Raw genomic sequence first — 14,169 nt, forward strand, 5'->3', positions numbered from 1 at the left:
CCCCCTCCTCTGTGGGCGGGTTCCGGGGGGCCGCGGCCCAATGAGAAGGCGTGGTGGGTGGGGCGAGGGTGGGCCGTGGGAACGCCCTTCGGCAGAAGCCCCGCCCCAACCCGAGGGTGGGCGGAAGGAGCGCTGGGCTGGCCCGTGATTGACAGGTGGACTGGCCAGTTAGCCCGGGGCATGGGCGGGGCGCGGCCGGGAGCGCGAAACATGGCCGGGCTCGGCGCAGGGGGCGGCAGCGGCGGCCCGGACCCGAGCGAGAGCGGCGTTTTGGACGCAGCGGTGGAGGTGTACGGCAAGCTGAAGGTGCCTTGGGTCCGGGCCGGCCAGATCGTATTTGGGAAGTTGGAGGCACACGGGCCTCCGGCGCAGTCCCGGGTGCCGCTTGTGCCCGCGTAGTGGGGGGCTCCCAGGGGGGGTGTCCCTGTCTCTTGGGCCTCGCGCACGGACGCGAAGCAAGTGCCATAGGGAGGGCCACAGGCCAGGCCTCTAGGATCTTGCGGGGTCCCACGGGACACCAACAGGTCCAATCCGCCGCTCTGTGTCGCTGGCTTCCCTGGCCAGTGCGGGCAGGCGTGAGGAAGCCACCTGTCCAGGTCAGGCCTCCGTCCTCTGCTGCTTGGAGCCTGAGTCGGGTGGGGTGGCGCGCCCGGGAAGATCGTTGAGGGGGCTAGAGGGGGGCCCGGGGAATGTGTGCGTGGGGAGGAGGAAGACGAGCCTGTGACTCTGGCCTTCCCTGGCCCTTCTCCACCCTAGGACCTCAGGTGCCCTTTCCTCCAGGGACTCTACCTCACTGAGCCCACCACCATCCAGGAGCTGCTGTGTACCCCCTCCAAGTACCGCCTGGAAATCCTGGAGTGGATGTATATCCGGTGAGGGCACCCTGTTGGCCCGCAGCCCCCACCTCCCCCTGGGCGAGCAGGGCAGCTGTGGAGAAGCTGTCACAGGGGAGAAGCCCTGCACTCCACGTCTCAGCTGTGCGCAGTGGCCTCTGTGCCTTTGTTCCGTTGCCATCCACATTGCCCTAAGGGTGGCAGAGGACAGTGGCTAGGCTGGACTCCTGTTGGACAGCCCCATTCCTTACGCCTATGGGTCCAGTGTGTCTGCGTGTGGCCAACCCGTGCCAGGGCAGCATCTTGCCCAGAGGGCCAGGGAAGACCCCACATGTACAGAGGAGTGGGCTGCTCTGGGGAGGAGCTCCAGAGTTGTACATTGGGAGTTTGTATTTTGGTTTGGGGGCCACATCTGACTGCGCTTCGGGCTGACTCCTGGACCTGCTCAGGAATCACTCCTGGTTGCGTTCTGGGAACTGTTTGTGGCACTGGGGATTGAACTTGGGCTGCCTACGTGCAAGGCACGTGCCCTCTCCACTATACAACCTCCCCAGCCCTCTGGTTTTATTTATTTATTGGTTTGTGGGCCACACTCTGCTGTGCTCAGGGCTGACTCCTGAGTCTGCACTCCTGGATCACTCCGGTGGGCTCAGGGGACACTGTAAGGTGCCAGGGATGGGACCCGGGTCCGGGCATGCTCTCTCTGCCCCCGTTTTAAGCCCTCTTGTGCATTGGTCTGAAAGCTGGAGTGGGGGCAGACTGAGATGATAGTCCAGGAATTAAAGCACTGGCCCTGCTTCTATCCCCAGCACCTCACGAGGTCCCTGAGCACTGCCAGGAGAGCTCCCTGGGCGCAGAGCCAGGAGTAACACAGCTGGGAGTGCTTTAACCCTCATTCAAAGGGAAAAAAGGCAGGAAGACTGTCCCCCGTGTTGGGCACAGCCTAGGGTCCTGGGCAACTGGGCTTGACAGATTGCAGCTCAGGGGGACAGGAGCTGGTGTTAGAGTAGTGGGCGACCAGTCTCCGTGCAACAGGCACACTTGCCAGGAGGCACGATAGGCCCTGGGCACGGTTGGAGCCCCTGCCTGCCCAGCAGGTTGTCGTCCCCTGGCATGTCTTGGACCTGAAGCTTGGCTGGTGTTTGTCCCTGGCCTGGAGCCTCGCTTCACACCTCTGCATGTCCCACGTACTCCTCCACGGCCTTCGAAGCCCATGTCTCTTTTCTCATCTCTTTGCAAATCTCCAGTTCCTGGGGTGAAGCTTGCACCCTCAACCACTGTGCCATTTGGCTCCCCCAGGCCTCCATGCAGTCTGGCGCGGCCCTGGATCAACTCACAGCCATTACCAGGACCTGGGCCCCTGCTGGGCACCCCTAGGCAGATGGGCCTGGGCACAGACCTCAGTGCCGGGTGCGCTTCTGCCCGCTTGGCACAGCCTGTTGCAGGGAGGAGATGCTGTTTGCTCTGGGATGGTCTCAGGCAGCTGCTTGGGTGGTAAACCATGCCATGGCCTTTGACCTTGATGCGCTGGGCAGGGCCAGTGTGGGAGTAGCGGGCAAGTGACCCCTGGCGCTTCGGCAGACTACCTCAGGGGTCTGGGCGGGCAGATTTCACGTGGAGAGGCTGAAGGCAGCGAGACCGGTGGGAGGCTTTGGCAGGTGCCAGGCTCAGCCCTGGCCCAATGAGAGAGGCTCGAGCACCGGAAGGAGTGCTGCGAAGCCTCATCTTGGAGAGCACATTGTGGGAGGGAGCACCGGGAAGGATAATGGCCAGAGAGGCACAGGTGGGAGGCCCTGGCTGCGATCCTCAAAGGCTTTTAGTGCCGTTTCAAAGGCAAATTGGGCTGCTGAGGCGGCCAGGATGATTCTGGGCAGGCTCCGGGCCGGCCAAAGTGCCCGGCCTGGACACAGTTCAGGTCCCAGCTTTGCAGCTGCCTCTGCCGGGAATTGGCTGGTGGGCCGCGTGCTGCTTTCACGCCTCCTGCCCCCCGCTCCCAGCCCAGCCTGTGTGGGCTGCACAGCAAACCGCAGCAGCCGAGAGCTGAGATGCATTGTGGGAAGGGGTGCCCAGCACCAGCCCCCCTGGGCAGCGGATTTCCGGCCCTCGGTTCTCCTTGGTGGCTGCCAGGAGCTGGACTTACTGTCCCTGCCTTTGTCCCTGCACTCTCCCAGCGGCCGCAGGAAGATGCTTGTAAAAAGCCCTTTCTGGGTGAGGTCAGCTCGGCCTTTGTGTGTCTGCTTTTCTGCGTCTCGGCCGGGGTACGCTCTGCCCTGGGAGCCTGGTGGGCAGCCAGGCCCAGGCCGGCCTCCTGGCAGTGCCCCAGGCCAGTGTGCTTTGGGACTCTCCGTCCTGGCAGAGCATCAGCCTGGGTGGTCGTGCACACGGGGGTGGGGGGGCGGGAGGGGGGCGCAGGCAGGCTTCCTTCCAGTGCAGTTCGGGTCTAGAAACTGCTCAGCCGTTGCGGGGTGGGATGCGGTCTCTGCCATGATTCTCCACGGGTGTCACTCCCTGGGCTGAGGGGGACGGTGGGGCTTGCCGAGGTGGCCTTCCCACCTGGGCACTGACAAAGGGCTTAAAGGTGGCAGGGCTAGGGTGCCTGCCATGGGTGGGGCTGTGCAGACCCAGTGGCACGGTACCTGGCGGGGGGGTGGCGCGGTGAACTTTAATCCACCTCCTGTGACATCGGCCCTCATTGGCGAGCCTCTTTGGGGGGGCTCCCAGGGCTGCCCTTCCCATTGATTCTGACCTAGTGGCCCAGTGCTTGGGGCCACTTAGGCTGCTCCACAGTGTCCTGGGCCCAGTGAGGGGGAGAGGTGATGGGGATCCAGTGCTGCTCATGCTCACATCAGGGCGGGTGTGAGCAGCGGTGCTCGGGGGTCACTCCTGGCAGGGCTCGGGACTGGAACTGGTCTTGGCTGCGTCTTCCCACTGGCCTCTTGCAGGTCTGCAACCCCCAAAGGGAGCTGATGAGCTGTGCTCTCCTCGCAGAGTGTACCCCTTCTGGAAGGAGAGGCTCACCGCGCTCAAGGGGGTCCCCGTGGAGGTGAAGATCCAAGGTGAGTATTCTGGGCGGGGGCCTCGCGCCTTGCCCTGGCTGGCGTGGGGGTGACAGCCCTTCTGCTCCTGCAGAGATGGTGAAGCTGGGCTCGGATCTGCTGCTCTGTGGCCCGCGGGATGATGAGCTCCTGCAGGTAGGCTGGGATGCGCGCCTCTGAGGGCATCAAGGGCAGCTGGCTCCTCCGAGATGTGGCCAGGCTGGGGGGTGGGGGTGCAGTGTGCCCAGTCCCTGGCCTGTGGCATCGTCACCCCTGCCCTGAGGCACGTGCCAGCACCCCCCCAGGGCAGGAGAAGTCTGCCTCCCTCACTTGGGCGGCACTGTGCCCCCACATCTGGGCTCTCCTCCTGGGGACGGTTGGAACTCACCTGGGTCCAAGGTAAGGAGTGAGCTGGTCCTAGGGTAACTGGAACTTCCCGGGAAGTGCCAGAATGTTCCAGGGTGTACAATGTTTTCGGGCGGGTCACCTGGTCTCCTGCCCTCAGCGCCTGTCATGTGAATGCCCGCCCTCCTGCTCTGTGTCATGTGGCTGCTGGGTTTAGTGGGTGTGTCTGGGAGCTGAAAATGGCCATGAGAGATGCCGGCATGTCTTCAGACGGCGCACCTAGTCTCTGGGCCGATGGGTACCAAGTGTACCTCCCACTGGCCACCGTGCGCAGGTCCTGCCCATGGAAGTAGCTGGCAGGCTCTGAGCTGGTCAGAAGCGTTTGGTGGGGGCGAAGTTCCATGCGCCCCCTTATCCCCAAGCTCATGAGAAGGGGCATCTGCGGTTTCTTCTAAGGGTCACTCTTGGGGCGGGACATTTGTACATGGAGTCAAGTTAGCATGTGCTGCCGCGCGGTTGGCCCCAAACCCATGGTTAGTAGAACTGTGGGGTCATTGAAGGAATGGTCAGGTGACAGCACTACATGTGGCTGCTCCCCCTCATCCGTGACCAGGACAGGGCTGCACTCTGCCCCATCTCGTCTCTCACCTGGGGCTGTGTGGGTGTGGACATGCTTAGGGACATGCCCTGGGACCTCAATGGCAGGAAGGTGATGACTGGTGGCATGGGACCCCGGCTTTACAGGTGGCAGGATGGCCTGGCAGCCGGGGAAGGGATTCTGACCACGGAGGGGCCCGGAGGCATGTGGACTGCCCGTGGTCCTTCCAAACTCCCTATTCGCTTCATCCTGTGCCGAGGAGCAGAGCGAGGGCTGGGCTGGCCTGTGCCTGCAGGTGTGCCTGGAAGGGCCGTCAGCAAAGAAGTGACGAGATTCTGGTTCGGGTTGGGGGATCTCTGGGGGGTGACACTGGCCAAGACCACCTGTTGGGCTGCTGAGGAGGGGACAGCAGGCAGCGCTCCCAGCTCTGGTGCTCAGGGCTCCAGGAGGCCCCCAGGAGATCAGTGGCTCTTCTGATTCTGTGGTGGTTTGGGGGGGGCGGCAATCAAAAAGATGCCCTCACCCCATCCTGCTCCTGGGCCCCCCCGCTCAAGTGAGTCACTGGGGTTGATGTGGAAAATGAGTCATCAGGAGGAACTGAGCAGGCGTGCGGTGATGCTGCTGGGATGCCAGAAGCTTCCAGAGACTGGGGCTTCTGAGGACTTCCCTGGAGACAATGACCAGGCCCCAGCCATCGGGGCAGAGCGCCCCCACCCCGGCCCACTCCACCTCCCCAGGGGTTCCATGCTGCGCCTGAGTGGCCAGGGTGGCCCGTGCGTCCTCCTTTCTAGCAGGGACCAGGCCTTGGGCCCTGAGCATCCCAGAGCAGGACGGAGCAGCCTTTCGGACCAGAACTCAGGGAGCCCCAGGGATTCTGACTTCTCCTGAGGTCAGAAGGAGCCTGTGGGTTCGAGCTTTCAACACCCAGGCCTTCTCTTGGAGCTGTTCCTGGGCAGTTTCTGTGGGATCAGGGGCTGCTGTGACCTGTCCCTGCCTGTGGCCTTCCCTCTGCAGGGCCGGGATTGTGCCCAGAAGCAGCTGCACTTCATGGACCAGCTGCTGACCGTGGGCCAGAGCCTGGCCCACACAGGTGCCAGCTGCCCCAGGTAAGGGTGCCCAGTGGGTGCCCTGGGGCCGCCTCTGTAGTTGATGAGACTTACTGTCGGGGAGGCCTCAGAAGGGGTCTGTCTCTCCCTTCCCTGGCCCGGGGAGGCTCGTCTTGGCCGTGCGCCCTTTGTGACCAGATGCCCCTCTGCAGTGCCGAGGAGCACTTGGAGGACATCATGGAGAAGAACGAGGTCCTGTTGGACAGTGTCCTTTCCCCCAGTCATCTGCAGTGGCTCATGAGCCCTAGATGCGACCCCTGGCCTCTGGATGTGCAGCCCCTCCTCCTCGGGCTCTATGACTCCAGCCAAGAGCAGCCGCAGCTGCACGCCCCGTCCCTGCCTGGCCCTGGGGCAGATGTGTCTGCGCAGCTGGAGCAGGACGAGGTGGAGAAGCTGGCCACGCAGCTGCACGGGAGGGCGCTCATGCTGGAGGCGCTCCGGGCCCAGGTGAGGGCACCAGGCCAGGGCTGTGGGGTGGGAAGTGCCCAGCAGCTGGGCCATGGCTAGCCCTGAGCATGCCCCAGCACATCACTGTAGCAGTGGTTCTGGCTAGGCTTCTGGATCTCCCTGAGGCCCATGTGCTGGACGTGGGGTCAAGGTGTTCCCTCGGTTAACTCCCAGTCCTCTTCCGCCTCCTTCTGGCTCTGGCTACGAGGCCTATGGGGCCTGGCTGGGCCCGCCTGGTATGCTTTGGTTTGGCAGTGCCTGGAGCAGCACCAGCTGGATGTGCGTGTGACCTGGACCGATGCCAACACCCTGGACCAGACACTGCACCTGGTCACGTCCGACTTCCACCAGCTCGTCCAGGCTTTCCTCCAAGTGTGTGAGCACGAGCTGGCCGAGTGCTCTCAGCGCCCTAGGCCCCAGCTGCACTCCTGTGGGCCCGTCATCCAGGCCGTGGACCAGGTCCTTACCTCGTATGGCCAGGTGAGCATCTCAGGCTCACCGCCCGTCAGGGAGGCCACTTGCTCCGTTTGACCCGCGGCCCAGCCTCCGTGTTCATGTGTTCATTCCTGTGCGGGATCACCGTCTCCACCCTCTGCTTGCTCTCGCTCGTCCGGGGCCTGCCCGTAGCGACACTTCACCCACCCACTTTCCAAGCCTGATGCTCAGGTGCTGGTGTGTTTGCAATTTGGGGTACAGCTTCATATGCGTGGTTTGGATTTTTGAAGCCGAGACCTTTTGAGGGGTGGGCGATTTGGGCCCACCTCTGTCCCCCAAGGTGCTCAGTATTTCCTCCTGGCTCTGTGCTCAGGAATCAGTCCTGCCAGGGCTAGGGGGACCAGATGTGTTGGCAGGATTCAAACCCCACTTGCCTGGGCGTAAGCAAACACCCTGCCAGCCATGAAAACGAGACCTCTGATGGGGCTGGTCTCGGGTTTTTGTGGACGTGGCCTGCAGTCTGCTGGGTGCAGGGCAGTCCCTTAACCCCTGCATGCTCTCCACTCATCTTGCCTTTTTCTAACTGAATGCCAGACATCCAGAGTGAGCAGTTGGTCCTTAGCGATCCTTGCTCCTGTGACCCTCCTTTCCTGTGTCACCTTGGCCTTGGCTCGCCACCCTGCTCCCTGGATGGGTGGGGAGCAAAGGGAAGGATGTGGGTGCAAAGCAGGGCCCACCGCTAGCATAGACACCTTCTGCTTCTCCCCAGCTCTTGAAGGTGGTTGTGGAGGTCACTTCCACGTCGGGACAAACCACAGACCAAGTCTGCCAGGCCAGCAAGAGCCCCGTGGTGAGTCTTGGTAAGTGGCTGGATGGAGGTGCCCAGGGGACAGGGGCGTGCTGCAGTGGGGACAGCCCGAGGCTGCCGTGCCTTTTCTGGGAGCATGATGGTGGGCCCTCGCTCCAGTCTGGGACACCTTTGACACCTGACAAAGGAAACCACAGAGAAAAATGTGGTCTGAGCAATAGCACAGCAGGGAAGGCATTTGCCTCACCTGCGACCAGGTCGGGTAGGATCCCTGGCATCCGCTATGGTCCCCTGAGCCCGCCAGAAGTGAAGGCTGCCACTCCCTGGCTGCTCTGCTTGCCACCATGCTCGCCGAGTTAGGTGTGACCCTGAGGCTGTGTCCTGCCTTGTGACTGCCACGTGACGCTGGCCGTTGTCATGTGCTCGCCACCACGCACTGGTTAGAATCCATTCCTGAGTGGAGGCCCAGGGGATGCGCAGGCTGGGTCCTTCCATTGAGTGATCCTTCCTGCCTTCCTAGTTCGCCTCCAGCATCTCAGGTCTCCAAAGGCCGCAGTGAGGAGCAGGGACTGGAAGCTGGAGTTCCCCATGCTCACAGCTGCCCAGGAGGTGGCCCTGTTACAAGGAAAGGACTGGTGGGCATGTTGAGGCACAGGGGTGTTCCCTGAGCAGGGCACCCCTCTGATGGCTGCGTGGTTCCCGTGGTGCACCCCGGGAATCTCAGCAGCTGCTGTGCCTTCGACACTGAGGCACACAGCCCGAACCTTGCCCCAGGAGACCTCTGTTGCACTCAGTTCCCGCTCTTTCTGTTGTGTGAACCATGCATGGTAGAAGCTCTGGGTCTGTGAGAATCAGAAACACGGGCTGGCTGGCACCACATCTCCCCTGAGCACTGCCAGGAGTTCCTTCCACATGCTCTGCCATGAAATCTTTACATCAGGAAGAGGTCATTGCAGCAGCTCGGGCTGGTGCTGCCATGTCCCCTGGGAGAAATGTGGCCCCTTTCTGGTGCAGAGAGCTGCGTTCGCCTCCCCACACGTCGCCCCTATTCACCCCTCTTTGTTCGGCTTTCCCGAGTTGCTTGTGTGTGGTGTGTGTGGGGGGGTCCCGTTTCACGTTTGTCTTGTGGGGTTGGTTTTCTTGGACCGTCCCTGGCGATGCACAGGGGCTTCTCCCTGTGGTGTGTGAGGGATTGTGCGGGGCCAGGAATCGAACTTGGACCTACGATCGGCAGAGACTTGGCTCAGCGCCCCCCACGCCATGTCGCTCAGCTTGCACCCAACAGCAGATCCCCTCTACTGCTCGTGCGGCCCAGAGAGATGCGCAGCTGGTGTGGGGAGCTGGCTTCTGCAGTCTGCTGTTTCCCTTTTGCCCTGGGGCAGGCCCGGTAGTGCTCAGGGCTTACTCCAGACGCTGTACTCAGGAGTTATTCCTGGTGGTATGGGGGGAACCTTAGGAGATGCCGGGGATTGAACCCGCGTTGGCCGCATCCGAGGCAAGTGCCCCAGCCACTGTGCTGTTACTGCAGCCCTGCCATTGGCCTTTTCCTCCCCGCACCACTCCCGCACTGCATGTCAACCTGTCAGCAAAGAAGTCTGGTTCTGTCTTGGCCTCTCTGGCCATAGTGGCTCCGTGGAGCTGGGGCAGGCCACACGGGATTCTAGAGTGTTTGCAGTGTTGTGCGACTATCGTGTATCTGTCCAAGAGGCTGCCTCCAGTGCAGACCACCCTTGGGGCCCATTAGTCCTTTCAGCCTCCTGATGCCCCCACCGCCTGCCTGTCACTCCTCTCGGGCCACATGACTGCCACTCTCCCATGACTCCACATCTGCGTGGCTACACACATTCGGGTTAGTCCCACTTTGCAGCTCTCAGGAGTCCCACTGTATGTCCCACTGTAGCATGTAAATGTGTTAGGAACACAGGCTGGAAATAGGTAGAATGAGAACAAAGGCAGAACGGGCAGTTTCTGGGACCTCTCTTTCTGAAATGGCAGAGCCGAGGTGGGCTCCTGGAACTGGCTCTTTGCTCTTTCTCCAGAAGAATCTCCCCTTGGATGAGCCCGTTATGAAGGTATCTGTCCCAGTATACTAAGGCCTTTCGATGTGTAAAACTTTTGCCTGGATAGATTAAGATAGTCATTTGACTCAAGAATGTTCTTCTCCTTCTGATGATAACTGCTTCTAAGCGGTGAAGATTGTACGTGAATAATTTTGTGAGAGGCCCCTGGCCCTGTGCTTTCCCTCATATTTCCATCTTAGTCCTGTGCGGCTTCTCTGCTTCCACCCTTTGCCCCTGGGTCGGGGCCCCGGCCTGTTTGTTGAAAGATTTCATGGGGAGGGTTGCAGCACTCCTGGCTCCATGCTCACCCGAGAGACCATGTGGTGCTGGGATTCGAACCAGGGCCAGCAGCGCGAGCACGCTGCTTCCTTCCAGTCCACCTCTCACCCGCCTCTTTGCTTTGCCCCTCTGCACAGGTGTGAGACCGTGGCTTCTGCAGCACTCCCCAGGACTCTGCCCTCTCCTTCGCTGTGCTTTAGTTCTCAGCTTGACTGGCTACCGGCCTCTTCCTCTTTATTATTATCATTATTATTTTGGGTTTGGGAACCACACTTAGTGGTACTCCGGGGTTACTCCTGGCTCTGCAAGGACCACTTCTGGTGAGCTCAGGGCACCATAGAGGGTGCTGGGGATGGAATCCAGGTCAGACGCGTGCAAGGCAAATGCCCTTTCCCACTGTCCTAAGGGTCCAGTCCCATGTGTCTCTCCATTCTTCAGGGCTTGTGTGGGTGATTCTGAGTTGTCTTGCAGCTGTCAGCTTCCCAGAGAACCACCTTCAACCTTCTTCCTTGTTTTCAAGGTTCTCTTGGTCTCGGGCTTGGGACAGTTTGATGCCATCTTGGTGGCATTGCTCTGAGTTGCCCTCCCTTGGAGGTTTCGAGCTGCTTTGGGTGGGGGGCGGTACCCACCTGGTGGTGTTCAGGAGCCCTGCGGTACTGGGGACCCTGCTTGCAAAGCCTGCGCCCCAGCCTCTGGAGCCGTCTCCCCGGCCCGGTTCTGACTGTCCTGGCAGAGCAGCTTGATGTTTTCCCACACTTGGCCGGAAGCAGAATGTGCATCATTTCCTCCTCCTCCATGGCATGCTTGCTCAGCCCTCACACTCACACATCCCTGCCTTCCCGCCCTGCTCGCCCCGACTCTCCATACCCTCTGCCTGTGGCTGCTGGTGGGGGGCCTGGGGTCTCTGCATGCCCCGCGACCGTGTGTCTGTCCTCCAGCCCACCCTTCGCATCTCAGGATCTGGGCTGTGCCCCAAGCTCTGGAGAAGGCCCTGGTGCTGTCTTGAACCTCAGCGGTCAGTAGGGTTCTGCGTGGAGGCCCTCCTGTGCTGCACCACTAAATCCCAGCTGTCCCAGCTCTGCCCTGGCACGGGGTGCTGACTCCGTTGCCTCCAGAGAGGCCTCCTGCTTCCCCACTCACCGTGTGGGACCCGGCTCTGCAGAGTGAGGCAGGCACAGGAGGAGACCCCCCCAGAGAACCCGGAAGGAGGAACCCCTGGGTCATCACCTGAGCCTGGTGCCTGAGGAGCCAGACAGCGGGCCCCGAGCACCGCCCTGACCTACCGAATGCCAGGCCCTCAGAATGAGACTCGTCCAGCCTGGCTCTGGTGGGCTGTCTAGCCTGCCCGCCACTGCATGTCTGGGTAACCACTGGGCTCGGCCTGCCAGGGGCCAGCCCTGGACGGGGACTCCGGCAGTAAGTCCGGGAGCGCCGCCCTCACCACTCTCGCCTCTGTCTTTGCTCCACAGCCTCCAAGATGGAAGAGTTCATGGAAAAATGCAAGGTTTTCGGAGACACGCTGGACAGACGCACAGACAGCTGGGGCCAGGCTCTTCAGGGCCTGGGGAAGGCGGGCACAGAGCGGGGCACAGCTGCAAGGAAATAAAGGGCTGGTGTCCGCATCTCGTCTGCTGTGACAGCGTGTGCTTCTTCCCCTCGCCCCCTCCAGCACCCATCACTCCTGTTCCCTCACCTCCTCAGTTCTGCTGGCCCTGTCCAGCCAGGGTCACCACCTTCCTGTGGCCTCTCCCCTGCCGTCTAGATCTCCTACAGGGGCCCTCTTTCCATCCCACCCACCTGGTCGGGCGTCTCCTGCTTCCTCCCCGAGGTGCCCGCCTGACACGGCCCAGGAAGTGTTGCCGGTGGCCTGACTGGTTGTCCAGGAAGCTGCTCCTGGGGTTTCCTGGGATGACCTGGCATCTCCCTGGTGCGGCCTACACCCTCCCCAGAGCCCAAACCTGGCGTGACTGTTCGGCCTTGGCAGCGGATGGGAAGGGGGGCAGCCTTGGCTCTGCTCCTGCACCTTCATTTCTCAGGCTTTCCATGGGGTCCCTGTTCTGTACAGACCGCCAGAGACCAGGCACGCTATGGGAGGTGGGATGACCGTGAGCCCTGGAAGGCTAGGGCGCGAGTGCCCTCACTCCCCCTGGCCTTCCAGGGCATCCTCCGCCATGGTGCCTGCCTTCCCAATCCTTTCTGCTGGAGGCTGAGCAGCAGCCCTGTCTCTGGGGCCTCTGTGGCCCCGTCCTGGACCAGTCTTCCCAGGTGTACCTGTGACCGACTCGGTGGGACTGTGGTGGCAGTCTGGGCCCTCGGGAGCCTGCGTGCAGCCGGGCGCCTGCCTCCTTGTCTGTAAACACGGGGCGTGTGTCCCTGCGGCTGTGAGCGAGTGAGCGAGGGGGCGGTGAGCCGGCCCCGCAGGTCCTGCGGCCTCGGGCCGCCCTGTTGCCCAACAGGCGGCTGGGGGCGGGCCGGGCACTGATTAAAGGGCGCCTGGAGCAGCCTGCGTGGAGACAGGTGACCAGCAGCGCAGAGAGCCGGTCAGCGCCTGCCCCAGGTAAGCTGCCGCGCGAGGGGCCAGGGCCGCCTGGAGCCCCAAGGCAGGCCCGGCCGGGTTGGGGCCAGACCCGCGTGCCAGAAACAAGGCCGGGGCACTGGAGCCTGGGAAAAAGGTACAGGTGCGGGGCAGGGGGGTATGGCAAGGCTCCCAGGCCAGGTGTCTGGGGTAAGGTGCTGCCCTGGACTGGCCCTCCTGAGGTGTCCAGTGACAGGGACCTGCTTCGTGTCTGGGCCTCAGCCGCCCTTGGAGGCTTCTTGCGGGGCAGAGGAACAGTCCCCCGTGGCTGGCTGCCCCCTGGGCTGTAAGCGCCCTGAGGAGGGGTGGTGATGGTGTTGGGCAGGGCAGCCGTGGTGACCTCAGCCTCGTGTCTCTTGCCCCAGCAGCGTTCGCTTCCCCGTCCTGTGAGCGCATCACCATGTCTGAGGCGTGCCGGGCCGAGACCTTTGTCTTCCTGGACCTAGAAGCCACCGGGCTCCCCAACATGGACCCGGAGATCGCCGAGCTCTCGCTCTTTGCCGTCCACCGCTCTTCACTGGAGAGCCCGGAGCGGGATGAGTCCGGCACCCCGGTGCTTCCCCGCGTCCTGGACAAGCTCACGCTGTGCATGAGCCCACAGCGGCCCTTCACGGCTAAGGCCAGTGAGATCACGGGCCTGAGCAGCGAGGGCCTGGCACAGTGCCGGAAGGCGGGCTTTGACACCGCTGTGGTGTGCACGCTGCAGGCCTTTCTCAGCCGCCAGGAGGGCCCCATCTGCCTGGTGGCCCACAACGGCTTCGACTACGACTTCCCATTGCTGTGCACGGAGCTGCAGCGCCTGGGTGCCTGCCTGCCTTCAGACACCATGTGCTTGGACACGCTGCCCGCGCTGCGGGGCCTGGACCGCGCCCACAGCCATGGCACCCGAGCCCAGAGCTGCAAGGGCTACAGCCTGGGCAGCCTCTTCCGCCGCTACTTCCAAGCCGAGCCGAGCGCGGCCCACTCGGCTGAGGGCGACGTCCACACGCTGCTCCTGGTCTTCCTGCACCGCTCCGCTGAGCTGCTGGCCTGGGCCGATGAGCAGGCTCTGAGCTGGGCTCACATCAAGCCCATGTATGCACCGCCTGAGGGCCTGAGCCTGGAGAACTGAGTGTGCTGGGCCCGGGCCATGGCCTGAATCCTGGGAGTCCCCGCTATGGCCTCCCGACAGGCTCCGACTGGGTCCCGGACCTCAAAGCCCACTCTCCCTCTCGGGGTGCCTGGAGTCCATATACCTGCCAGACCTTCACTGTGCCTGGCCCCACAGCCCTGGAACCTTCTCGGGGGCCCACCACCAGCCGTCACTCAGTGGAGTTGGCTGCAGGGGGGTTGGCCCCCATACCCTGTCTGCCAATAAACATGACGGACCAGCTGCCTTTGCTGTGCCCCCCATGCTCAAGCTCTTCCTAGCTGATGGTCCCTTCTCTTTACTGTCATCCCAGACGTCCAAAAAGTCCACAGGGAGGGGTGCCTGGGAAGATGACGGGGGAGCTGACCCTGTCTTTGGGTGCTGCGCCTGCCCCCATCCTGGGGCTTCTGTCTGCCTCAGCAGGCAGCACCGGGGAGATGGAGGCCACCTTGAAAAACACACGCCCGAAGGGTCTGGCAAGGACCAGCCAAGTGAGAGGAAGGCCTACGGAGGCCTGTG

The 14,169-nt window shown here is 62.6% G+C and overlaps 2 protein-coding genes across 3 annotated transcripts; both read left to right on the forward strand.

Annotated features, from left to right (window-relative positions):
• The first annotated feature begins 180 nt into the window (after positions 1-180).
• Positions 181-11,558, forward strand: HAUS7 (HAUS augmin like complex subunit 7). Its single transcript, XM_056108692.1, has 9 exons — positions 181-306; positions 757-872; positions 3,822-3,889; positions 3,963-4,024; positions 5,826-5,917; positions 6,070-6,364; positions 6,620-6,844; positions 7,569-7,659; positions 11,416-11,558. Exons 1-9 carry the CDS (start codon positions 181-183, stop codon positions 11,550-11,552), a joined length of 1,212 nt encoding a protein of 403 aa, XP_055964667.1. The 3' UTR covers positions 11,553-11,558.
• Positions 11,559-12,205: 647 nt separating this feature from the next.
• TREX2 (three prime repair exonuclease 2) lies at positions 12,206-13,710 on the forward strand. Of its 2 annotated transcripts, none has more exons than XM_056108708.1 (2): positions 12,206-12,503; positions 12,887-13,710. In XM_056108708.1, the coding sequence occupies exon 2, from the start codon at positions 12,922-12,924 to the stop codon at positions 13,630-13,632; it is 711 nt and encodes a 236-aa protein (XP_055964683.1). In that variant the 5' UTR covers positions 12,206-12,503; positions 12,887-12,921; the 3' UTR covers positions 13,633-13,710. The 2 variants fall into 2 exon arrangements, with proteins under 2 accessions (XP_055964683.1, XP_055964685.1); XM_056108710.1 differs by lacking the exon at positions 12,206-12,503 and adding an exon at positions 12,711-12,807.
• Positions 13,711-14,169: the final 459 nt, after the last annotated feature.

This window comes from Sorex fumeus, unplaced genomic scaffold (genome assembly GCF_029834395.1).
Source record: "Sorex fumeus unplaced genomic scaffold, SorFum_2.1 ptg000232l, whole genome shotgun sequence".
In the NCBI taxonomy this organism is placed as follows: domain Eukaryota; kingdom Metazoa; phylum Chordata; class Mammalia; order Eulipotyphla; family Soricidae; genus Sorex; species Sorex fumeus.